This window comes from Sus scrofa, chromosome 9 (assembly GCF_054392235.1).
Source record: "Sus scrofa isolate SSC_HxYL_T2T_F1_AM1 chromosome 9, Sscrofa_HxYL_maternal_Yorkshire_Landrace_v2.0, whole genome shotgun sequence".
In the NCBI taxonomy this organism is placed as follows: domain Eukaryota; kingdom Metazoa; phylum Chordata; class Mammalia; order Artiodactyla; family Suidae; genus Sus; species Sus scrofa.
Window position 1 is genome coordinate 77,135,181 of NC_139391.1, and position 27,300 is coordinate 77,162,480.

General features: G+C 38.0%; 2 protein-coding genes across 3 annotated transcripts in view; both read right to left on the bottom strand.

The window, feature by feature from the left end:
- PEX1 (peroxisomal biogenesis factor 1) overlaps window positions 1-2,510 on the bottom strand; it is an 82,955-nt gene extending 80,445 nt beyond the window's left edge. Inside the window, exon 1 of the mRNA XM_084976959.1 lies at window positions 2,372-2,510. Coding sequence (XP_084833085.1) covers window positions 2,372-2,429 — 58 coding nt within the window. The 5' untranslated portion in view covers window positions 2,430-2,510. The remainder of the gene's footprint in view (window positions 1-2,371) is intronic.
- Window positions 2,511-4,988: 2,478 nt separating this feature from the next.
- The window catches only part of FAM133B (family with sequence similarity 133 member B), a 32,598-nt gene continuing 10,286 nt past the window's right edge, over window positions 4,989-27,300 (bottom strand). For both annotated transcript variants that reach the window (XM_005667601.4, XM_013979689.3), the window contains exons 3-11: window positions 26,649-26,727; window positions 25,896-25,970; window positions 25,430-25,462; window positions 24,925-24,987; window positions 24,228-24,320; window positions 22,859-22,909; window positions 16,826-16,918; window positions 11,477-11,524; window positions 4,989-6,597 (exon numbers count right to left, since the gene is read on the bottom strand). In XM_005667601.4, the coding sequence (XP_005667658.1) occupies window positions 6,511-6,597; window positions 11,477-11,524; window positions 16,826-16,918; window positions 22,859-22,909; window positions 24,228-24,320; window positions 24,925-24,987; window positions 25,430-25,462; window positions 25,896-25,970; window positions 26,649-26,727 (622 nt within the window). In that variant the 3' untranslated portion in view covers window positions 4,989-6,510. The remainder of the gene's footprint in view (window positions 6,598-11,476; window positions 11,525-16,825; window positions 16,919-22,858; window positions 22,910-24,227; window positions 24,321-24,924; window positions 24,988-25,429; window positions 25,463-25,895; window positions 25,971-26,648; window positions 26,728-27,300) is intronic.

The window sequence follows — 27,300 nt, forward strand, 5'->3', positions numbered from 1 at the left end:
CCCCATCAGATTATTTGGAAAAGGGAATAGATTTGCATGACTTTAGAACAGCAATGTCTAATAGAACTTTCTGAGCTGCAGCTGCCACCTACGCCACAGCCATGACAGACCCTTCAACCCACTGCACCAGGCCAGAGACATGAGCCAGCAGGAACTCCTTAAGTTATATTTAAATGGTTACATGTAGCAAAGGAACAATGTAGCTAGAGATGTACATACTGCTAGAGAGCAGTATGAAGATCAATAGGTAGAAGTCATACTAGCTCCAGAATAGGAAATATTCTAGATCTGTCTGGGGGCTGGGGGACCTGCTTAGCAAGGTAATGAATTTCTTTTGGAAGGTCAGTGGAGGTAACCATGCAGTGGTAGTGGCTTAGACTGAAGAGGCCATGTGGCACGTGAGGGCCTAGCAAATTATAAAGGCTCCCTTCCAAGAAGCTCTAAAGCAAAGCCCAGGAAAAAACACTTCAACTTTCTGCCACAGAGAACAATTAGAACTTTGCACACCAAGAAAAATAAAAATGCAGTTCCTTCTTGAGAAGGCTAAGGCAGTACTAACTTGTTGGTCCTCTCCACTCCTACCCACTAATAACCAAATTCTAGTCATAAGATGACCCTATCTTGGTCTCCACTGGAAGGACTCGCCTCAGTAAATTTTAATTGTGCCCTTACTGTGGGACAGCACTGTACAGAATGACCATGAGGGTCTATAATGCTGTTCGGAAGGATTAATTTGAAAAATAAAGACTATTTGAGTGCAGTCTACATCAGACTAGCTCAGCTACCACCAGAAAAGTCTATCAACTGTGGAACTGTAGACAAACCACTTAATCTAAGACATGGTTTCCTCGTCTGAAATTGTGGATAACATCACCTACCTCGTTGGCTTCGTTCTGAGAATGAAGATGATGAACATAAACCATTTTACAGTGTCTTGCCAATGAAGAACTCAAGAAACACCAGCTGCTAGTAATCAGAATGTAAAACAGCAATCTGGTTATACTGGGGAACAACCCTGTTTATATTTAGGGCCAGAATTTTGACCATAACTTAAGAATTAGTTAAGTGTCAAAAACCTTGGGGGGAAAACAAGAATGCAATTCATTCCTATTCCTAAACAACTGCATCTTTTTTGTATATCATATGGGTCTGATTAAGTATTACATACCTACAGACTATTTCAGAGAACTTCCTCCCAGCAAGAAATTATGGTATTAAACACAGATGTGGGATACAGGCACTGCTTAAAGATTAAAGATAATTTCATTAGGATGGGGAGGAGTCAGTTTTTTGAAGGGGTTGGGGGGCTGAATTTACAGTCTGCAGAAGTTCCCAGGCCAGGAATCGAACCCACACCACAGCAGTAACCATAGCGACAACACAGGATCCTTAATCCACTGAGCCACCAGGGAACTCCTGGTATCAGACTTTCAAAGTATGCAAAATTTCCTTTTGAGTGTTAAAAAACAAGCTGTTAAGCAAGCAGCATGACAGCAGGCATTTCTTACTACATTCAATATTGGCCAAATCTGCCAGATGGATTTTAAGGGTAGTTTTAACCACAGGATTGGAGTCCTTGGGTAGCTTAGACCATCTAAAATTCAAATGAGAAAACTGAATTATGCCCAAAATGCGATTCTTAGACAAGGTGGTGACCATCCTGCCAAGGTCACACAAGGATGAATGGAAGTGCCCAATGAGACTGTAAATAGGGCTGAAATAAAAGTAACTTACTCAAAGCCTAAAAACAGATTCCTAGGAGTTCCCTTGTGGCACAATGGGTTATGGATCCAACACTGACCCTGTAGCAGCTCATGTCACTGCTATGGTGTGCTATGGTGGGTTTCATCTCTGGTGGGGGAACTTCCACACGCCATGGGCATGACCTGATAAAAATAAAAACATTTTTAGAATTATCAGTCAGGATTGCTTGTGGTCATGCCTGAGAAACAAAAATTCACAAGGTTATCTTTCGAAATCTGGTAGGGCAGACTTCTAAAAAAAAATCTGCTTAAATTTATACTTTAACTTATACTTGTCATGTATAAGGCACCACGCTATTTCTTCAACATTGAAAACATCCTATGTATCTCAACCAATCTTATCAAGTAAAGCAATCATCTGTTTCTATGGCTTCTGTGCCAGAGAACTCAGGGAAGTTGTCAAAATAAATTACTTATATTTTCAGTTTGAGTGTAGGGACAATCCTTCACTTGCTATTTTTTCAAATGGCCAAAATATAAGATAGAAAACAGAGGAATTATATTTTTAGGGTTACATAGAACTTGTTAATGTCCAACTATTGTGTCTACCAATGTTTCTATTTGAATGAAGATGTGCAGGCAGTGCTGGATGTTTGGTTAGTACTTACAGCTCTTGACAGTACTACTGATGGATTCCACCAGTTTCTTCAGAACCTTCTGGTCCATGTTGAGTGTGGCTTCAATACACTGCAGACTTTCTCAGATAGCCTCGTCCCAAGCCTGGATGTCCTGGGTTGCCAATGATTCCACAGTTCACCATTCCGCACCCAACAAAGAATGTGACATGGCAACATTCCAGCAACCAAACATAGAAGGTTCTCAATTAATTGTAAAAATGGGCAACAATGGATGTTACCACTTCGTATAAACGCAATGATTTTGTTAATGTTACTCTGAGATATTACACCAATTACAACATTTACCTTTTCTTTGGGGTTGATATTACTGCCATTTATATTTCCCGAGCACAAAATGTGTACAGGAGTTCTCACTGTGGCACAACAGGTTAAGGATCTGGTGTTGACTCTGGGGGAGGGTGGGTTTGATCCCGAGTGCGGCACAATGGGTTAAGGATCCTGCATTGTCACAATGCAGCTCAGATTCTATCCCTGACCTGGGAATGTCTATATGCTGCAGGTGCAGCCATTAAAAAAAAAAAAGAAAAAATGTTCCACATGTGAACACACAATAACTAAGACTATAAAGACCTTATTTTTAAGTAGAAATAAAATAATTACCCAGGCTACAAAGGGCTCCTTAAAAGGTTATAAACTCCTTCGAAAACTCTAAGCACCTTCCCATGAGCAGAGGCCTCAATCTAGCAGCTTATAAAGAAATGTAAAATCCTTCATGTTTACTGCTCCAACTTATTTGACTGGTTGGAAAACATCATACAACTATGCCAAAGGTGTCTCATGTCTATTATCAAATCCTGGTACTAAGAACAAACATCTTGTGTATATCTGCTGACCTCCTCTGTGCTAAGGCAGAAACCAAAAAGGACTAAAATGACTTATAGAATTTAGGGCACTATTTTCCTACTAAATTTTTTTTTTCAAATTTTTGCTTTTTAGGGCCACACCTGCAGCATATTTAAGTTCCCAGGCTAGGGGATCAAATTAGAGCCGCAGCTGCCAGCCTACACCACAGCTACAGCAATGCAGGACCCCAGCCACGTCTGTGACGTACACCATACCTCATGGCAATACCAGATCCTTAACCCACTGAGTGACACATTCTCGTGGATACTAGTTCGGTTTGTAACCTGCTGAGCCACAACGGGAACTCCTGTTACTAAATTTTAAATAACACATAAAGACAAATTTTAAAATAAGGCAAATACAAATGAGGGAAAAAAAAATTTTTTTTCCTTTTTTGGCTGCCTGGTGGCATGGAGTTCCCAGGCCAGGGGTCAGATGTGAGCCACAGTTGTGACCTATGCAGCAGCTGTGGCCAAAACTGGATCCTTTAACCCACTGTGCCTGGCTGGGATCGAACCTGTGTCCTGTTGCTGCAGACACTGCCCATCTCATTGAACCACAGCAGGAACTCTTTTCTTAAGGAAACACCAAATGTTCATAAATACTGAGTTTAAAATTGGTAATTTTTTTTTTCATTTTTGGCCATTCCCACGGCATATGGAAGTTCCCTGGCCAGGGATCAAATCCAAGCCACAGCTGCTGCAACACTGGATCCTTAACCCACTGTGCTGGGCCGGGGATTGAACTGGTGCCTCCACAGAGACAAGCTGGATCATTAACCCACTGTACCGCAGCAGGAACTCCCTGAAAATAGGCAATTTTTAAAAACTATAAAACATGTCACCTGAAGTCAGAGGAATAACTGTTTTCAGTGGCTAGTCTATTGTTCTCCATGAAATTAGAGAACTAGGTGACAGGCTTCTAGCAGACCCTGAGTGGAAGAATATGAACCCATACTCTGGATAAAATAAATTTAGGACACTCTTTGGGTACCTAAACCACCTAAATATACTACGGGCAACCAAAGGAATACAAAACTAACAGAAAAAGGTAGTGCCACGTATAAATTTAGTGTTTCTAGCCAGACACTTAGAATTTTTGTTGCAATTACCTTGGCATCATTATCCAAACACATGCCTTATGTTAATAAAATTAGTATAAAATTATTCAAGAAAAAGGGTGGTTTGGTGGAAAAAGAAAGTAAGAGATATTATTAATTTGCACATATCACCTGGTCAAATCTTCTTCCTTATTAGAAAACTACCAAGGCTACCATAAGAAGAACAATGACAAAGGTGTTTCCCAGATAGTCAACACAACCTGGAAAGAATATAATTTTTCTGCCAAATCGTCTTCTTCTCCAGTCTAATAAAATAAACTGCTGCTTTTGAGTGGCAGAGACTCATCATATACTAGAGCAATTTGCAAAGGTACACTTTGCAAAACTGATCGACAAACAACCTGATAAACTTAGCTTTTAGCATTCTGATAAACAATTCTGAGAAACTTGCTTTTGGATACAAAACATCTTCCAAACTTTCTGTGTACTCAAAGAGCATATACATTTCTTTTATTAAGAAAGATGATGAAGTTTTAAGCAGAAAATTTAGGGAAATTTACCAAGAAAAGTACTATTTCTTATAGCTAAAAGTGTCTTATTGACCTACCACTTCTAACACCTATTAGTTTTCCTTCATCTTTATAACTTTACTGTGACTCAAGGGAGATGATAAGAACACAGCTATTTTTTAAGTAAAATAGCTATTTATTCAGCTTCTTGTCATGCCAAAATGTTTTGTCCATATACCACGATAATTAGCACACCCTCTGTAACAGGCAAAATTGTACATCAAATTATATTTCATGTTACGTGATTATATAAAAATGTAAAGTGAAAATGATTTATCAATTCTTTTTAACATTACTAGTAAACAATTCAGCAGGAAATGTGAGGCACAAAATCTTAGTAAAATATGACACAGGAAGAGAAATAATGTAATTTTCACTTAAATTTAACTCCTCATAATCTGTTGTGAATATACAAACTTTTAAAACATTATATTTACTAAGATTCTGGCAATAGTTTTATGTAACAAGACACAGCATACCAGGCCTGCCACTCAAGTTATTTATGGTAAGTCTCAGCTTCAATATGAAGCTGTTAAAAACATTTAAAAAAATCAAAAACCTGCTTTTTACATGCTAAATATCTTGACAAGTATGCTGTTAAAGACAGAAAGGAATTTAAGACAGCAAGAATAAGGAGTTAATAAAAAGCTAAACATTACAGCCTAAACAAAACTCATATAAAAATAAAATAACTATCACTGGTTACATAAAATTTTCCTAACTGGTTAAAACTTAACAGTATAAAACATGCATTTTTGAATCTTCAGCTATCAAGTTCAAAAAGTACCAGTGTCTATTGAAATGATTCCTTTCCAAAGCCAAAGTGTAGTCAAAATTTGTTCAAATGTTATAACACATTCTAATGCTAAAAAACATTCAGTATTATTGAAGTGGAGGTAAATCCCAGAGCTTTGGGGGCGAGATTCTCATGCTGCAAAAGGCTACTTCTCTGGTTCACTCAAAGGAGCATTTGACAGAGTCCAAGGATGCCACTAAGCTTAGTAAAGGGCAAGACTGCCATACCCAGCTCTGACCTCCCCATGAAGCATGGCTACTGTGTCCACAAAAATAAGATGTGTGAGGATAAAGGCACGCTATTCTGCTAGCTAAAGTGATAGCAAACCACCACCCCCCAGCCCCTGACACTAAAAGCTCCTTCCCCAGGTAAATAGAAGTATACAAGGGGAAAAAATTAAAATACACTTATCTACAGAGTAAGGACTTTGAAATATCAATGTAATCCCTACTTCAAAAAATGTTAACTAGAATCACCTGGTCATCTCTGATTAAATCTTGATGTATCCAGATTCAATTTCTGTTGATTTATCATTAGATACCTTCTAGTCAAAAATATTAACTTTATTCCCAAATTATTTTAACCACTAGTATGACTGCAGTGTTATTATTATCTCCAGTTATCAAGCACTGGAAGAGAAAAAAAGAGATGTTCAAGCAGCAGGCAACAATTACGGCCCTTTCATACAGCGGCATCTGAGTAGCTAATGAATAGTCCAGGAATAATTCTAAAAACAAAAAAATTCATGCATTTTAGTAAATATGTCATTATTTTCACAGTTGATATTTCCTTAGACACATTGCACTTTCTTTCTAAGCGAATCCTGATTCTCTTCTTAATGCTATGGTGAGTCAGGACTTGAACTAGCAGCCTTCTTTTTCTTCTTCTTACTGTGTTTCTTATGCTTCTTTTTCTTTTTTGTTTTTTCCTGAAAAGACAGTTCCAGGTTAGATACAGCTACATGAAAACCTGCAAATTAAAAACAACTTTACTATATGGTACTTCTAAACTACTACATAGTTATTTCAAACAATCCACACAAACAAGCTACTTGAGATGTTTCTCGAGGGAGTTCCCCTGTGCAGTGGGTTAAAGGGCCGGTGTTTTCACTGTAGAAGCTAAAGCAGCATCTCTTGGCCTGGGAACTTCCACAAGCCAGGGATGTGGCCAAGAAAACAAAACAGAAGAACAACAACAAAACATTTCTCAAAAAAGTCTTGATATTGTGTGAGAGCTAAGACAATGCCTGTCAATTTTCAAAAGATAAGGAAAAATTCTAAGTCATTAGCACATCAATGCAGCCTCTAACAACATTTCTTGTAGAAAATAAATTCAAATGAACTAAAGGAGTTCTCTTGTGCTGCAGTGGGTTAAGGGTCAGGCACTGGGAGTCCAATGGCTTGGGTAGCTGCTGTGTTTTGGGTTCAGTCCCTGGCCTGGGAATTTCTACATGCAGCAGGTGCAGGGAAAAAAAACTGAACTATGGAAATTTGTTTCAGAGAATACATTAAACCTGCTACTTCTAAGTAAACAGGAACAGATATGCATTGCTAAGACTGGCAGCACTACTTTAATTATTAAATTAACAACTAACTGGTATAAAACGTTGATCTATAGTTGAAAAGTCCATTTAGCTTAGTAAAATAGACACTTTTTAGAGGAAGATGCCATGGAAGCCTAGCAAAAGTAGTCAAATTGTGACTAGATAAAGGGAGGTTGAATTTTGTTGAACTCTGACTCCCTTGACTCTCTGATGTTTAAAAAAAAAAAAAGGAGTTCCCGTCGTGGCGCAGTGGTTAACGAATCCGACTAGGAACCATGAGGTTGCCGGTTCGGTCCCTGCCCTTGCTCAGTGGGTTAATAATCCGGCGTTGCCGTGAGCTGTGGTGTAGGTTGCAGACGCGGCTCGGATCCTGCGTTGCTGTGGCTCTAGTGTAGGCCGATGGCTACAGCTCCGATTCGACCCCTAGCCTGGAAACCTCCATATGCCGCGGGAGCGGCCCAAGAAATAGCAAAAAGACAAAAAAAAGACAAAAAAAAAAAAAAAAAAAAAAAAAAGGGCAGAAAGAATTTGTTATTTTATTTTATGGCTGCACCACCAACATATGGACACTCCCAGAAAAATTTTTTAAATTATGGCTGAATGGGCATACATCCAACTGCAACAAGGCAGAACTTTTAGAAACAGATATGTGGAGCAGTGGTATCAAATTATATGCTAGTTGTTGATATTTACGAGAATAAAGTAAAAAGGAAGAAAAGGAGACATATAAGGGTGGCAAAAGCAAAAAAAGCTTCCCATCCATCTCCTTATCTATTAGTACTTTCCATGACCCCTCCCCCACCAAGACCTCTCTGATTTCATGGATCTAATCTAACTTTCATTGATTTTCTTTCTCGCGCTTTTTTTTTTTTTTTTTTTTTTTTGCTTTTATGGCCGCACCCACAGCATATGGAGGTTCCCAGGCTAGGGATCCAATAAGAGCTACAGCTGCTGGCCTATACCACAGCCATAGTAACGTGGGATCCGAGCAGCATCTTTGACCTACACCACAGCTCAGAGCAATGTTGGATCCTTAACCCAGTGAGCGAGGCCAGGGATCGAACCCACAACCTCATGGTTCCTAATAGGATTTGTTTCTGCTTTGCCACAACAGGAACTCCCATTCTTTTCTTTTTTACTACATGCCAAAGTATGCAGGAACTTTTACAGAATCCAAAATCTTTTATTTGGGCTTCTAAATATCAATTTGGGGTATAGATTACTTTTCCATACAAGGACAGCTGACCACACTGTTTTTAATACTTCTCTTCCTGGCTTCCATGACACCTCACTCTGCTGCTTTTCTTCTATCACAAGAAATCTTTGCTTGTTCTTTTCTCCTCTGTTCAGCCTTTATGGGCTTCTTTCCTTTCTTTCACACGTGCTCTCCCATATGGGATGGGAGATCACAGTCGGATGCTTTAAATATCACTTATAGGAAGACCCCATGTGGCACAGTGGCTGTTGTGAAGGTTGCAATTGCAGTGTGGGTTTGATCCCTGGCCCAGGAACTTCCACATGCTGCAGATGCAGCCAAAAAAACAAACAAAAACCAAAACCAAAAAAACCCCCAAACCACTTACAAACCAAACCATTATATCCAATCCTATGCTCTGAACTTAAGACTGCAAGTGCCTCATTAACAGCTATACCAGGTATATCTAAAATTACCATTAGGGGGTTCTGGTTGTGGCTCAGTGGGATATGAACCTGATTAGTAACCATGAGGATGTGGGTTTGATCCCTGGCCTTGCTCAGTGGGTTAAGGATCCAGTGTTGCCATGAGCTGTGATGTAGGATGCTTCCATATGTGGCAGATTCGGCCCTAAAAAACCCCATTAAAATGCTTGATCTTTCTTTCCAAATCCTTTCTCAGCCATCTTAGTAAATGCAACTACTATTTGATCATTTTAATTAAGCCAAACAATCTAAACTATCTTTGGCTCTCCTCTTTGCTTTAACCCCACTTTTCACAACTGAAGCACCAAGCAAGTCCTACCACCTAGGTCTAAAACACATCTCAAATCATGATGCCAATTCATCTCCACTACCACTGTACTATGAACACATTCCTTAATCTATGTCCACTCATCTCCTCTGCCAAAATACCTGAAAAATGTAGAGTTGACTTAGGTCACCTATTTGCTTTAAAATCCAGTTTGTTCTGTGATACAGCCTCTGCTTAACCTCCCAACCTCATTACATACACTATTCCTCTTTATCTACTAGGTATAAGCCAAGCGTTCCTCAAACATGTCACTTTTTTCAGTTCCTCAAACATATCAAGCTCACTCCCACCATAGGTCCTGAGCTCTTCTCTCTGCCTAGGATATTCTTCCTTTCATCTTGAAATGGTTGGCTATTTCTTATAAGTCAGATTTCAGCTTCATTTTATTTCCTTAGCTAGGCTTTTCCTCCCTAGAGTCAGCCTCTCCTATATCACCCTCTTATCTATCTTGTACTCCATTATACAAGCTCTACCAAGATAGAACAGTACCTGCATAAAGAAGCTTAATAAATACATGTGAGTGCCTGAAACAATGAAGTATGCAAATACAAGTTAGAATCATCCAAAACTAATTAACTTTATGTTGGAATAACTGGAACTAAAGATCAAGGTAGTCTTTACCCTAATTATGTTTCAATTCAGGAAAAAAAAATCTCTCAAATATCTCTTCGGTCTTGAAACATATAAATTGTTATTTCTGAATCATAAACTACCAGGTAAACCTCCTTCCCCCCCTATTTTTGGCTGCCCTGTGGGGTGCCCTGGCCAGGGATCAGATCTGAGCCGAGCCCAGACACAACTGTGACCTATATGCCACAGCTACAGCAACGTCAGATCCTTAACCCACTGTGGTGGGACAGGGATCGAACTGCGTCCCAGTGCTCCAAAGACACTAACCGATCCCACTGTGCCACAGTGCGAACTCCCAGGTGAACCTCCTTATCAGAAAAGGACCCTCATTTTAAGAGCTAGGGACATTTTGGGAAGGGGCAGTTACTCTCAGACCTACAAATGATGCTATTCTTCTTTTACCTCTCCCTAAGAAAATGCCTTCACAGGCCATGGCCCACACTTATGTGAATGCTCCTAAAGTATTCTGCTAACAATCCACGTTCCTCTTTGATCATTTGTTACACACTTTCTCTAAGCTGGTCTGCTTCTCACTGGACACCACTTCCATTTTTCTTATTTTCTTCTTCCTTCTTTCTCTTTTCCTACTCAATCTGCATAATAGCAGACCTAGCTTTAAAGTAATCAAAAGACTCTTCTTTATTAGTGGATCATTTATGAATCATTTATGTTTCACAATTCTGCTTATTTTTCACTGCAGTTTGTGCCTTAAGAGCCTTCTTCTGTTACTACCTGGTTCGGGTGAACTGGGAGTAACTACTATCAAAGACAGAGAGAATCATGAACTTTTACTTATATTTCCTATTATAGTTTAAAAAAGTCAAATTAAACTTTAACTTTTTTTGGTCTTCTGTCTTTTTAGGGCCACACCGGTGGCATATGGAGGTTCCCAGGCTAGGGATATAATCAGAGCTGCTGCTGCCGGCCTGCACCACAGCCACAGCAATGCCAGATCTGAGCCACATCTGTCACCTACACTATAGCTCATGGCAACACCGGATCCTTAACCCACTGAACAAGGCCAAGGATCAAACCCGAAACCTCCTGGTTCCTAGTTGGATTCATTTCCACTGCGCCAAGATGGAAACTCCTAAGCTTACATTTCTAACAGTAAAATACTGAACAGAGACAGAGACAGAGACATTTGCTACTAGGGTATTTTTCCTTTTATCTGAGCCAGTTTAACTTGCTCCAACCCATGAAGTGAAGCTGCTGACCGCTACACCTTTCCCAGTAAATATTTACTTGGTTCCAGTAAATGCAATTACACTTTTACCATGATGTATTTTATTTTATTTTATTTTTTTGTCTTTTTGCTATTTCTTTGGGCCGCTTCCGCGGCATGTGGAGGTTCCCAGGCTAGGGGTCGAATCGGAACTGTAGCCACCGGCCTACGCCAGAGCCACAGCAACGCAGGATCCGAGCCGCGTCTGCAACCTACACCACAGCTCACGGCAACGCCGGATTGTCAACCCACTGGGCAAGGGCAGGGACCGAACCCGAAACCTCATGGTTCCTAGTCAGATTCGTTAACCACTGCGCCACGGCGGGAACTCCCCATGATGTATTTTATGTTAAACAAAAACAACTATACTATTGCCATGTAAAATCAGAAGTGATACTTGCTGTTGTTTTTTCTCGTTCTTCACTGCTCTTCTTCTTTTTTGCTCGTACCTAGAAAGTTAAAATTTTTGTGAACAGAAGATAAATACATAACTTACACTAAAGGCATTTTTTTCCATTCTCTAATATACCCTGCATCTCAAAAACTTTAATGTAAAAAATTTGAATATTCAAATTAATGTTTTAAATTCTGTTTTACCTCAAATCCCCGCTGTATCACAACGAGGATGTAATGAGAAACATTTAAAGGAAAGAATATCAAAATTTAAAATCTCTAGAGGGCTTCTCTTATATTTTCTTTCAGCACCTAAGAAAAGGCAGTGACGTATAGTAGATAAAAAAACCATGAGCTCAGAAATTAAACAGACCAAGCTCTGAATCCTACCTCTGCTATGTATTACCCTCAGTTTCATCTTTGTAAAATTTAGATAATATCCACCTCCAAGGAGAATGTATGGAATACAGTAGGTTTTTCTCTTATTCTATGGTGTTTAATAAAAGGTAACTTTTTTTTTGTTTTTGGTCAAGTCTGCAGCATCTGGAAGTTCCCAGGCCAGGGATCAAACCTGCACAACAGCAGCAACCTGAGCTGCTGCTGCTGCTACAAGTGACAACACTGAATCCTTAACCTGCTGTGCCACAAGGGAAAGTCCAATGGTAGCTTTATTTATTTATTTATTGGCTACACCTGCAGCATATGGAAGTCCCTGGGCAGAGATTGAATCTGAGCTGCAGTTGTGACCTAAGCCACAGTTGTGGCAAGGCTGGATCCTTCTTTTTTTTTTGCTTTTTTGGGCTGCACCTGCAGCATATGGAAATTCCCAGGCTAGGGGTCCAATGGGAGCTGTAGCTGCTGGTTCACAATAGCCATAGCAATGCAGGATCCAAGCCATGTCTGGGACCCAAACTACAGCACATGGCAATGCCAGATCCTTAACCCACTGAGCAAAGCCAGGGATCAAACCCACATTCTCATGGATACTAGCAGGGTTCATAACCCACTAAGCCACAGTGGGAACTCCCAAGGCAGGATCCTTAACCCCTTGTGCTAGGCCAGGAATCAAACCCACACCCCCTCAGAGACAACACCTGATCCTTAACCTGCTGTACCATAGCAGGAAGTCCCAATGGTAGCTTTATATGTATATAGTTTGCTTAGTATAAACAAACTGATTAAAAATTTTGAAGTATTATTACCTCATTAATATTTTCTTCAATATTTTAATGTGTGATACACTGGATTTACATTAAATTCAAAGTTGCTGAAGCTGATGTGTATTTAATGTAAAACCCAAATGTAACATATTTTATATTAGTATAAACAATACAATATAACACTAAAGAACAAAAATTGCCTAAATACTGGAGTTCCCATTGTGGCTTAGTGGAAGTGAATCTGACTAGTATCCATGAGGACGTGGGCTTGATCCGTGGCCTCGCTCAGCGGGTTTAAAATCTGGCACTGCCATGAGCTGTGGTGTAGGTTGCAAATGTGGCTCAGATCTGGCATTGCTGTGGCTGTGGCCAGCAGCTACAGCTCTGATTTGACCCCTAGACTGGGAACCTCCATATGCTGTGAGTGTAGCCCTAAAGGACCAAAAAAAAAAAAAAAGAAAAAAGAAAAGCCTAAATATTCAGTTGGGTGGTTTACCTGCTAGTATATATACCTGCATGTATATATTAAATACATGAAAATGTTACTAACACTAGCACAAATAAACTAAAATAGACTAAAGAAATAGAACACATAAGATTAGAGACTATAAGTTTTCAATAGTGTTGGTAGCTCTCTCTTGAAAGCACTTAGAAATTTAGATTATTGTTTTTTGTGGTTATTCTTGTCATCACAATGACTGAGGGGGTGGGGCCAGGTCAAGATAAGGATGCTGTCATGCAATGTCCAGGACAGCTCTGACTAACTTCTGTGACATTCATATAATGAACCTAATATAAAAACTAAATTATTAAAATAGGAAAAAAAATGTTTTGTATAGGGTTTTAAGATATAGTTGGTCTTCAATATCCACGGGTTCAACATCTGTGGATTCAACCAACTGTGGATCAAAAATATTTGGGGGAGTTCCCGTCGTGGCGCAGTGGTTAACGAATCCGACTAGGAACCATGAGGTTGGGGGTTCAATCCCTGCCCTTGCCCAGTGGGTTGGGGATCCTGTGTTGCCATGAGCTGTGGCATAGGTCGCAGACGCGGCTCGGATCCCATGTTGCTGTGGCTCTGGTGTAGGCTGGCAGCTACAGCTCTGATTAGCCACCTAGCCTGGGAACATCCATATGCCGCAGGAGTGGCCCAAGAAATGGCAAAAAGACAAAAAAAAAAAAAATTGGGGGAATTGGTATTCGCCCCCACCTTTAAGGGATAAAACCCCCATAAGACAAAAGAGAAGGGGGCTCTTCTCCCCCCCTCCCAGCTGTCCTGGGAGCTATTTGCTTTCCTGTATAAAGATTTCACTTGCTTGCCAAAAAAAAAAAAATTGGGGGAAGGAGTTCCCACTGTGGTGCAATGGGACTGGCAGCAGCTCTGGAGTGCTGGAATGAATGTTTGATCCCTGGGCCTGGCACAGTGCATTAAGGATCTGATCTGGCATTGCTGCAGTTGGTCACAACTGTGGCTCAGGTCTAATCCCTGGCCCAGGAACTCCACAGGCCGAGGGGCAGCCAAAAAAGGGGGAAAAAAAGGGTGGAGGGGGAGAACTCCAGAAAGCTTCAAAAAGCAAAACTTGACTCTGCCACATCCCAACAACTGTTTATCTAGTGTTTACACTGTATCAGGTATTACATGTACTAGAGAGATGATTTAAAGTATACCCCAGGGTATGCATAGGTTCCGTGCAAATACTACACATTTAAGAGACCTGCACACCTGCAAATTTTGGTATCCAAAGGGGTCCTCTTAGAACAAACCCCCCACATTTACCAAAGGGTGACAGTACATCGAATGTCCTCGGAGAGCAACAGCATATAAATCAAAGGCAGGCTAATATTTTGTTTCATTTAGAGCTTTGCTGGTAATTGTCAACCATTTTCGAAAATGTCACTGATGACAATGCTATAGTATGGCTTTTGAAGGGTCTATGTCAAGGCACCTGCTATAGCCTGAATTTTGTTACATCTTTATATGCTTCCTGGTGTTATTGTACTCAAATATGTATGTATTAAAATATAATCTTATAAAATTATAAGTTATTCCTTGTATTCATTTTTATTTCTTTAAGGGATACTAATATAAAAATGTATATAGGCAGGCTATCTTAGCTACAAATTTCATTTAAGGAGCATTACAAAATATTGCTACAAAATAAGGACAGTAGGCCCTACTTTAGGAATGAGGAATTCAAATCCAACCAGAGAAATATTTCAAAGATGATAACTTATAGACCTAAAATTAACTAAGAATGGATTCTAATAAAGCAAAAAATCTAAGACAGGGATATTAGAACTGAAAAAGGCTGTATAGGTTATTTAATCCTACTCCCTCATTTTACAGCTAGGAAAACTGAGGTCATGCTAACATCATCACCTTCGTGCTTCCTAATGAGTAGCTCCAAACAAAAACAAAGGAATTCTGGGCTTTAATATGTTATATATCTATACAGTATCTTTCATGTTATCAAAATGGTAGAAAATTAAAAGAAATTACTATAAAAGTAAAAATAGAAGATCTCAGATTGGAAAGGTCTGTGGAAATGATTATCAAAATAAATTTCATTTTATTATTTTCTGTAAAAATATAAAACTTATTCTGAAATGGCATTTTTTTTCATATTACATATTAGAAAAGTAACTCGACAATGAAAAAACACACGATCAAATCAAAAAATGGACAGAAGATATAAACAATTTTCCAAAGACATAAAGATGGCCAGCAGGCACACGAAAAAATGCTCAGTATCACTAATTATTAGAGAAATGCAAATCAAAACTACAATGAGGTACCCACCTCACACTGGTCAGAATGGCCATCATTTACAAGTCCACAAATAACAAATGCTGGAGAGGGTGTGGAGAAAAGAGAACCCTCCTTCACTGTTGATGGGAATGTAAATTGGTACAACCACTAAGGAAAACAATATGGAGGTTCCTTAGAAAACTAAATATAGAACTACCATATGATCCAGCAATCCCACTCCTGGGCATACATCTGAACAAAACTTTCATTGAAAAAGATACATGGACCCCTATGTTCACTGCAGCACTATTCACAACAGCCTAGCCGTGGAAACAACTCAAATGTCCACTGACAGATGAATGGATTAAGAAGATGTGACACATACATACACTGGAATACTACTTGGCCATAAAGAGGAGAAAATGCCATTTTCAGAAACATGGATGGAACTAGAGATTCTCCTACTAAGAGAAGTCAGAAGGAGGAAGACAAATACCACATACTATCACTTATATGTGGAATCTAAAATATGGCACAAAGGCGGAGTTCCCACTGTGGCTTAGTCGTAATGAACCTGACCAGTATCCATGAGAACATGGGTTTGATCCCTGGCTTTGGTCAGTGGGTTAAGGATTCAGCACGGCCATAAGCTGTGGCATAGACCGGCAGCTGGAACTCTGATTTGACCTCTAGCCTGGGAACATTCATGTGCTACAGGTGCGGCCCTAAAAAGATGAAACAAAAACAAAAATATGGGACAAATGATCTACAAAACAGAAACAGATCATGGACATGGAAAGCAAACTTGTGTTTACCAGTGGGAAGTAGGGGATGGACAGGGAGTTTGGGGCTGAACAAACAATTAGAACAGATAAGTAATGGAGTCCTACTGTATAGCACAGGGATCTGTGTCCAGTCTCTTGGGTTAGAACATGATGGGAGATAGCATAGAAAGAAAGGAAGGAAGGAAGGAAGAAACAGAATGTATGTGTATGTATGGCTGGGTCTCTTTGCGATACAGCAGAAATGAAAAGAACACTGTAAATAACTACACTTTAATAAAAAATTAGGAGAAAAAAGTAAATATCTATGGAAATTTTTTTTTTTACTAATTCATATTTATTAAATCAAATGGCTAAATATTTTATTTTTTTGTCTTTTTAGGGCTGCACTCTTGGCACATGGAGGTTCCCAAGCTAGGGGTCCAATCGGAGCTGTAGCCACCAGCCTACGCCAGTCACAGCAACAAGGGATCCCAGCTGTGCCTACGACCTACACGTAGCTCACGATAATGCCAGATCCTTAACCCACTGAGCGAGGCCAGGGATCGAACCTGTGTCCTATGGATGCTAGGCTAGTCGGGTTTGTTAACTGCTGAGCCTCAACGGGAACTCATCAAATTGCTAAATATTTTAAAGTAAAGAAAATGGATTTGATTATGTACTTACCTCCTCAGTATAATCTGATTCTGATAGGGACTCAGATGATAAAGGTTTATCTTCAGGATACATTTTTCTTTTTTTGCTGAGTCCTTTAACATCCTATGAAAAATAAGCACACATATGTTGATTCAGAAAGATACAGTACTATCTTGCCACACAAATTTTGTTTGAAGTTTGATTTAAAAAAAATTTCAAATTACCACAAAAATTATCCATTTTCATTTTAGAATCTCTAAAATTTGTGACATCAGGATTGTTTCTAACTCCAATAAAGCAATGCTTTATAATTTGAATAGAAATATAATTTGAAAAGAAATAACTACATATTCACTTAGATGTACTATCCTCATTTTAATTATACAAGATAGAAGTTTACAGAGTCAAAAGGAACCGTATAGTGTAAGACTTGGGTCCTTTGCAGTCTAACTCCTGTTTCTAATCAGAGTTGGACCACACGGACCTAGTGCTACAGAAAAGAAAATCAATGGTAATTATTTGTAATGCTTTAAAAATATCTCTGCACAGTGGTTTCTTTAGTTCATTTAAAGTGTTAAATTTGCATTAAAAAAAAGCCCTTAATCTCTAAGTATTTAATGATGAGAAAATGAGTAATTCTGGGAAAGAGAAGAGTAAGCTGGGAGGAGTACTTAGGGACTAAAATATATATATTTTAAGAAATAAAAACATTTTAAAACACCTAAAGCAAATATAGTGAAATGCTAAGATTTATTAAAGCTGCATAGTGGATATGCTGGTTGTAATTTTACTGTTTTCTATATACTTTTTTCTGTATGTATTAAGTAGTTCATAATAACAAAACAACAAAAACCACTCAAAAGAAACAATGCTCACCACTTAACCTTACACCAAAAAAAAAAAAAAAAGACATGAAGTTTTTTACATAGCATGAACCCAATTCTGAAGACATAAACAAGAAAATAAACTAAGAGTGATGATCTACCTGTTAGATTATAAGATTTAATTTTGTTTCTGCAAACAGTTTTATTATTTTGGTAGAAGTTATAAAATGTTCACTGTAAGAAATTTCACCAAAATCCCACTACAGGGTTTTGAGGAAACATCTTTCTATGTGTTCATGTACAATTTTATATAAATACTTGCTGTTTGGAACCCGCTCTTCTCACCCAATAGTATCTTTCCATGCCAACTACACCATCATTTCTGGCCACCTTTGACATTCACTCAAAGTACATGCCATAATTTACTTAACCTATCTCCTTCTGGAAGGCAGGTATAGAGGGTTCTTTGCTATCAAAAACAAAGTTGAAATAGAGTAAAGGGTACGTGAGGGCAAAATCTTTATTTACAACAATGACTAAATCAAAGACCAAAGTTACCTTCACCCAAACAAATTTTCTCGCTCTCCTACAACCCTCAAAATTGTTTATCTCATTCGATTATGAATCATACTTCACCACTACCAAGTTTTTATCAGCCACATTAATCTCAGATTACTAGAATACAGTCCATATTTTAAGAACTGCCTACAGATGTATTTTACCTGTTCTTATATATATGTGAAATATACTTTCCCTTGATTACTGAAGATCAAGTTTTTGTTTTATGTATTCCTAACAGTTTTCTTAGTCTGCTCATTATACTTAAACTGTTCATAGCTTATTTTTTCTAATATATTCTTTCAGAATTTCAATTATGTGGTCAAAAGTTTCTGAGTTTTGAGGTACAGGCCTTTTCCATTTCAAGGTTATATTCACCCTTGTCTTTCTCTAGGTGCATTTTCATACATTTAAATCTCTGACTTATCTGGAATTTGTCCTTAAGAAGTGTTTAACTTTATATTTTCCAAATTGCTAGTCATTTTGGCCCAAGAAACGCCACCTCTATTATATTAAATTCCATAAATATTTACATATTTTTTCCTGTACTCTCTACCATTCTGTTGTTTTTTCTATTCCTGTACCATACCATACTGTTTTAATAAAAGCATATGAAAAATGTTTTAACTTCTAGTAGGGCCAAGCCATACCCAGGAACATTAAATTTTCACATGTCTCTCAATAGATTTATACAGTTTTCTTCAATAAGTCCTGCTCATTTCTTTAAGGTTTTCATATATATACAATTTTGTTACTATTATAAATGAAATATTTTCTTCCGTAATATTTTCTAATTAGGTGCTGCATTGCCTAACACTTCTGGAACAATTTAAAATAAGAATGGATCTAAAAATAATGATTGATACATAAAACTTCTTATAAGATTCTATCAGACACCCTAGACAAGATTAAGAGAAGCCATAGACCAAAAGATGTTAACCATGTGTCTGAATTGGTAATTCACAGAAAATGAAATCTGAATGGCTAGTAAATGAATGAAGAGGCTCAAACCTCTCTACATGTTAAATTGGCAACAAGGGAGGTCTCGCAGGGTGACAAGTATGTCTGTGGAACAAGGGTACTGTCATACATTACTAGTAGGGAATGCAAATTAAGAGCAAGCACTTTTGTGAGCAAAATGTAGAGAAGTTAAATGTATGTACATCCTAGGACCTAGATATTACAGTCCCAGGTATACCTTAGAAAATTAATGATAAGGAACAGGAGAAATAAATAACAAATAGTCACTGCAGAACTATTTGCATTACTGAAAAATGAAAATAATCTAGATGTACTACACAAATGGGAATGGAGATACAAATTGTGATGAGTTAAAATATGGAACACTATATGCAAAAGACATTTGAAAATATCAACAAGAATAAATGCTATAATTTAAAAAATACATTAAAAAAAAGAATAAATGTCAACAGCAATGTTTCAGAAGGAAACACAATGATACCATTATGAAAATACAAAATATTTGGAGTTCCCGTCGTGGTGCAGCGGAAACGAATCCAACTGGGAACCATGAGGTTGTGGGTTCCGTCTCCGGCCTCACTCAGTGGGTTAAGGATCCGGCGTTGCTGTGGCATAGGCTGGCAGCTGTAGCTCTGACTGGACCCCTAGCCTGGGAACCTCCATGTTCTGCAGGTGTAGCCATTAAAAAAAAAAGATAAAAAACAAAATACAAAATAACTTTTTATGAACACATACTTATGTAATAAAAGTATATAAATGTGGATGAGTAGGATATACAGTAATTTCAGAAATAGCTGCCCCTAAGGAAGAGAACGCCAAACCATCTGTTAATTCTAGTTGGTATGGATATTTGTTTATTATATGTATATTAAAAACTCTGTACCTTGTATTATTTTGAAATACTTCAAAATCACAGTACAATTATTTTAGTATTTCACATTTGTATATCACCAGCTTTTAGTTTTGCAATTTTTTTTTTTAGTCTTTTCTAGGGCTGCACCTGCAGCATCTGGAGGTTACCAGGTTAGGGATCTAATCAGAGCTGTAGCCGCCAGCCTGTGCACAGCCACAGCCACAGCCACAGCCACACCAGGTCCAAGCTGCATCTGTGACCTACCCCACAGCTCAAGGCAACACTGGATCCTTAACCCAATGAGCTAGGCCAGGGATTGAACAAGCAATCTCATCGTTCCTAGTTGGATTCGTTAACCACTGAGCCATGGTGGGAACTTCTAGTTTTGCTATTTTTTAAAAACATGAAAGTAACCACTTATTTTATAATGGTTCTGAAAATCAGGAATTTTTGTTTAAATTGTATCACACCCTATTGGCAATAACTTCTTTCCTTTGACCAGTTACAGGGCAAATTATATTAATGAGTTTCTTATCCTTAAATCCCTGGAATTAAACCAACTTGGTCAAATATGGTTCCTTTCTTAGTGTGTTAATGGATTTTTTTTTTTTTTTTTTTTGTCTTTTTTGCCATTTCTTGGGCCGCTCCCGCGGCATATGGAGGTTCCCAGGCTAGGGGGCGAATCGGAGCTGTAGCTGCCAGCTTACACCAGAGCCACAGCAACGCGGGATCCGAGCCGCATCTGCAACCTAAACCACAGCTCACGGCAATGCCGGATCGTTAACCCACTGAGCAAGGGCAGGGACCAAACCCGCAACCTCATGGTTCCTAGTCGGATTCGTTAACCACTGCACCATGACGGGAACTCCGTGTTAATGGAGTTTTACTTGCAAATTGATTTTGAAAAGAACACTTATAGGTATATACTTGAAAGAAATGAAAATGTGTGTCCACACAGAAACTTGCATATTGACAGCAGCATTATTCATACTGGCCAAACGGTACAAACAATTCAAATGTCCATCAATGAATGAATGGAAAAACAAATTGTGGTATATACATACAATGGAATATTACATGCATTCATTAAAAAGGAATGAAGTACTGATACAGCCACAACTTGCATGAATGTCAAAAATACTATACTAAGTGAAAAAAGCCAAACACAAAAGGTCACATATAGTATGACTGCATTTTTTTAGGCTGTGCCTGCAGCATGCGGAAGTTCCTAGGCCAGGGACTGAATCTGCACCACAGCAGTGACCTGAGCCCCTGCAGTAACGCCAGATCCTTAACCCACTGTGCAACAAGAGAACTCCCAGCATGACTGCTTTTCTATGATATTTCCAGAACACGCAAATGCATAAGACACAAAGCATATTAAAGGATATCGGGATAGGAAGAAGGGAGAAGCAAATGGATTACTTAATGGGTGTGGGTTGTTTTTAATGTCCAGCATTGTACATACATTAAATGCCACCAAACTGTAATTTATAGATGGGTAATAGGAATTTCACCTCATTTTAAGAAATGACATAAAACAAATGAATATAGTGACACCACTTTTTAGTTTCCTTTTATTAATATTTGTTTTTATATTTAATAATCAGGAAGATTTTGGGAGTTCCTGTCGTGGCTCAGTGGAACCATGAGGTGGGGAGTTCGATCCCTGGCCTTGCTCAGTGGGTTAAGGATCTGGCATTGCCATGAGCTGTGGTGTAGGTTGCAGAAGCAACTCGGATCCTGTGTTGCTGTGGTGTAGGCCAGCAGCTACAGCTCTGATTAGACCTCTAGCCTGGGAACCTTCATATGCCGCAGGTGCGGCCCTAGAAAAGGCAAAAACAAACAAACAAAAAAAACCCAGAAAGATTTTAAAATAAAAATTGGAAACTTAGGGATAAATTTAGCACTAAATGTAGATGAACATTAAATGAAGACTAGACATCTATTTACAGTAGAAAAAAGATTATTCCAATTGATTTATGGTGTGTTCGATTTGAAACAGAAGTCTGGAGTTACCGTACTGCTACAGTGAAAATGAATCCAACCAGGTTTCAGGTTTGATCCCTGGCCTTGCTCAGTGGGTTAAGCATCTGGTGTTGCCATGAGCTGGGGTGTAGGTTGCAGATGTGGCTCGGATCTGATGTTCCTGTGGCTGTGGTGTAGGCTGGCAGCTGTAGCTCTAAAGGGACCCCTAGCCTGGGAACCTCCATATGCCTTGGGTGTGGCCCTAAAAAGCGGGGAAAAAAAAAAAAAGAAGGAAAAAAGAAGAAAAAAACCCAAAAGTCCATCTTCTTTAATTTTTAAGGACCTTCTTTAAAATGACCTGAGCAAACAGGAAATGTTTAAAATAGTCATTATTTTGAATATTAATCTGACAATCAATCTATACGAATTAAAATTCTCTGCAGGAATACTCTTTGTATCTTTGTTTCAACAACCGATCCAATAAATAATTTCTTTAAATCAATAATAAATCCAAAAAAAGCAAAGGAAATCTCTTAAAAGTGAAAATACCTTATTGTTAATTTCTTTCTTCTTTTTTTTTTTATGGCTGCACCTGTAGCATATGAAAGTTCCCAGGCTAGGGGCTGAATCAGAACTGCAGCTGCGGGTCTACACCACAACCACAGCAACACAGGATCCGAGCCGCATCTGCGACCTACACCACAGCTCATAGCAACGCTGGATCCTTAACCCACAGAGCGAAGCCAGGGATCAAACCCACATCCTCAATGAATACTAGTCGGGTTCGTTACTGCTGAGTCATAACTCGAATTCCCTATTGTTAATTTCTTGAAGTAACTCTTAAAGTAAATGAAGTATCTTAAGGAAATGTAAAGTTACCTTTTCTTTCTCAGTTATATCCTTTGACTTCTTTTTCTTTTTTAAACTATCCTAAACAAATAAACAAATATGTATCAATTTTAAATGTGAAAGGTTAAAGCTTTATACTATAAGGACAAAAATGCCAAAAAGGTTATTTACTCTGACTGAAAAAAGTTTACTTCAAGACCGGAACTTTATTTTAAAAATACAGGAGAAACATACACTGCACATATGTGCTTGTAAGAAAATGAGATTGTATCTGGCTGTATTTCAAATCTATGTACATCTAAAATGACAGGTCCTTCTTGCATAACTACATAGTCTATTTAAGACTTATGCTACTGCTTATTTTTGCCTGTAGTGGTCATATGTACTGGAGTTCTAACTCACACCGTGCTTGGATATCAATCCGATTTCTCAACTTTCCTTATAAGGCAGAGAGGAAAGAACTGCTTTTGAATCATCAAGTCTAGCTATTAACCTCTCTGACCCTTCTTTATTCATAACGTGGGACAAAGAAATAACTACTTCATAGGGTTGTTGAGAGGATGGAGTTAACAAATCAAGTGCTTAGAACTGGGCCTGATACATAGTAGACATCAATAAATGTTAGCTATCAGTGTCATCGGACTGGCTTTTGCGCTTTAAAAAACAAAACCAGAATCTACTGACTATTTTCTAGATGGTAGGCATTTTATCAGACCAAATCTCAGTAGGGCAAGTAGCTATCTGTCAAAAAGACCCATACAGTTGCTTTACTCTCCTGGGACTCCACAACAGCGCCCGTCAAACTGGCCTGTGGACAACTCTGCATCAGAATCACAGAGAACATCTGTTAAAAATGTGGACTTCTGAACCTAGTCAGACTGACTCAGTAAATCAGATTCTGGTGATGGGGCCCAGGAATCTACATTTTTATTAGAACCTGCATGTATTTCTTATGACCACCAATGTTTCAGAGTTAATTTTACCTAGTAATTCTGCATAGTACAGATTTAGGTACAGTATAATAGGACACTAGATGAGATATTAGAAGATAGATTCAACTTCCAATTCTAATATTAGCTGTATGAATTTAAGCAAGATATTTTTTATATGTAATATGAATTCTTTATGAAAAAGGGAAAAATAATGTCTGCCATGCTTTCTCATACAGCTGTCACAGAAATATTGAGACATGGAGACCAGCATGTTACAGTATTTAGAGAACAACAACAATACCTATATACAATTTTATTAAGTACATCAATTAGGTGACACAGAGCATCAAAGTACAAAAACATTATTTCATTTCTAAACTGAGAAGAATGTAAGATAGGAAGTACCAAAAGAAAAACCTAATTAAAATGTCTGCTTTCAAAATGTCACTCATTTAAGTAATTTTTACCTTATTATCTGATTCAGTTTCTGACATGGAGCTTTCAGAAGATTTATGTGAACGGCTCTTCTTTTTCTTTTTCCTTTTTCCTTGTTTCTTATCCTACATAAAATATTTTAGAAATATTTGCTTTCTGTTCAAAACTAAAATCAATGCATTTTATTAACATCAAAACTTTATCAATGAACAAAACATAATGAAGGGACCATCTTATAAACATGTCTTACTTAATAACTAATATTTAAAATGTAATTTACATCACTTTCCTGTTTTATAAGAAAGTGATTTGAGTCACACATAATTTAAAATATCATTTTAGATTTTAAAATCCATTTCTTCTGATATTTTTACATATATATTCCCCACTACCACCCTAGGAATGCAGTTCTTGGGCCAGAGATGAAACTCATGCCATAGCAGCAACCAGAGACACAGCAGTGACAAGACTGGATCCTTAACCTGCTGAGCCACCAGGGAACTCCTCTACTGATATTTTTAAATAAACAAGACATATTTAAGAATCTAAAAACTACATACACCAGTATTTAAACATCTAGCTATTGATTCGCATCAGTGTTCTCAGTTATGGATAGTTAATCAAAACATGGAAGTAAACATTTCTAACAGATATTTCATAATGGATTTCCTCTTGTCATTAAGGATACCAGAGATATTCTTTCATGAGTCATTTATAGGCAAACATTACCTCATCTTCAGAATCTGAAGAACTGCTGGAAGAATCAGAGCTCGATGAAGAAGAAGATGAATACTTGACCAAACACAAAACAATTGAAGCTTGTGAGATGCAGGAATTTTTTCTTTTTCTAAGTCTCTCAAATACTTAACAAAATCAATCTAGTGTCTGAGAAACAGAGGCCATACTCATAAGACTTAAATATTAAAATGTCAAATCTCACATTCTCACACATCCATCCACACAACCCCACCCACATCACAGCAAAGTAACAACAGACGTGGCAAGAGTAGTCAATATTCCCGCTTTAATACTCATTAAGGAGTTACGAGGTTACAAGGAGGTTGGCACCTTTCTTTTATTACCACTAACAGAACAAAACCACCCATAACTACCAAAGGACTTCCAGGCTCCTTGATTCATCTAGAGTTAGCATACAGGTTATTCAATTATTCTTACTGCTTCTGCAAGTGCTTGATTATTATGACATTTAGAAAAATGGAAAACTTTTGCTCACCCTACCAGATTTCTTCTTCTCTTTTTTCTTTCTCTAAAAGCAAACAAATAAAAGTACAAATCTAAATAAGGTGTTTTCAAATGTATCTGTTAATAGTAGTATGCATGCAGCATTATCATGAAAACCCAACTGAGATTCAGAATAGCAATAAACTGGGAGTTTCCACTGTGCCACAGCAGACACTAATCTGACTAGTATCCATGAAGATTCGGGTTCGACCCCTGGCCTCACTCAATGGGTTGGGGATCTGACACCACCGCGAGCCGTGGAGTAGGTTGAAGTCAAGGCTCAGATCCTGTGTTGCTGTGGCTGTGGTGTAAGACAGCAGCTCCAATTTGACCCCTAGCCTGAGAACTTCCACATGCCGAGGGTGCAGCCCTAAAAATAAAAAAATATATATAAATTTAAAAAGCCAAATAAGTAAATAAATAAATAAATAATAGCAATAAATTAAAAATGGCATTACCTGTCTTTTTTTGGATGAGCTCTCGCTCCCACTTAGTAATTTCTCCCTGTGTTTTTCTAGTTCTTTCTTCCAGTTCTGCAGAAAGTTATAAACATGTCAGAAACTATCTTTCTCCTTCTAATATACCTAAATATAGAGATACAGCCACTACTTCCCTCCTTTCATCCTGGATCACATCTCTGACATCTCAGCTTCTAATCAGTCAAAAGATATTGCAGGTGCCAGAATCTTTACCCTGTCATCAAAGGAGTCTCTACTAGCTCCTTTCAAAGAGAATATGAAAAAGTGGGAGTTCTCCCACTGTATACTGAAAGAAGTAGGTATTCTTACTGAGACTGAGAATTTTTTTCTTTTTAACAAAGGTAGTTAGATTCTCTTTCCAGACAGTAAAAGCTGAATTCACCCTACTGTGGTTGAAATACTATATCCATGTTTGTAATCAAAACAAACATCACTGCGGAAAGCCCAGGGGAAGACTGGGGCCTGGGAATGAGGGGAGAGAAGGAAAGAACCCAGCATTTAGAAAACTTAAGATAATTTAAATTACTATAAGGTGATTTTTCTCTATTTCTTTAAGAAATCAAGCATATACATACAAACCTGTATTCAATATAACAGAAACACTTCTAAAATATAGAGCACCTTAATCTAAAGAGCTAGACCCAAACTCCTGGTTTATTAAAAAATGATTACATTTTTCTTATTATGAGAAAAAAGATTAGTCTATTTTTTAAAGATGCACAGTTTACAAACCTCATTCATTTTTTCTTCAAATTCAGCCAATGCCTTGGAGCCTTTCTTTTTCTTTTCTAGCTGTTCTTTCACTTCTTCCCTTAAAAAAGTGAATATACAAATAAGTTTTCAAGCAATTCAAATTAGAAATCAATGCTTAAAAGAAGACAACAAAAATTTCATTAATTTTTAAATACCCAAATAAACCTCCATTCCAATTCCAGTGTTGCTACACTGAAAGTTTATTTGCTCATGTCCTTGTAAATCAATTATCATAAAAAGCCTATGAGGTAACACTAGTCACTCCTCTTCTAAACATGGATTATAGGAACTCACACACCAAACATTTGAGCATTTCCAAACAACAGGCACTGTTTTAATTATATCTTCTTTTATCATTACATCAATTCTGTGAGAAAAGGCAGAATTATTACCCCCATTTTAGAGATAAAGCAGCTGAAGCCTAAGAAAGGTAAAAACTCTGCCTAAGGTCACAAAGCTAGAAGTTTTGGCGTTAGGGTGAGCTAATTCTTTGTGACTGAACTACTACAGTCTACCGCTAAATCACACATTTTATAATGTCTCTGCTTACAAGACTAGCTGGCCCTGGCTGGCATCTGAGAACTGGATTTTGGCACAAACCTGAGGGTTGTCCTGGGGATGTCAAGGAGAA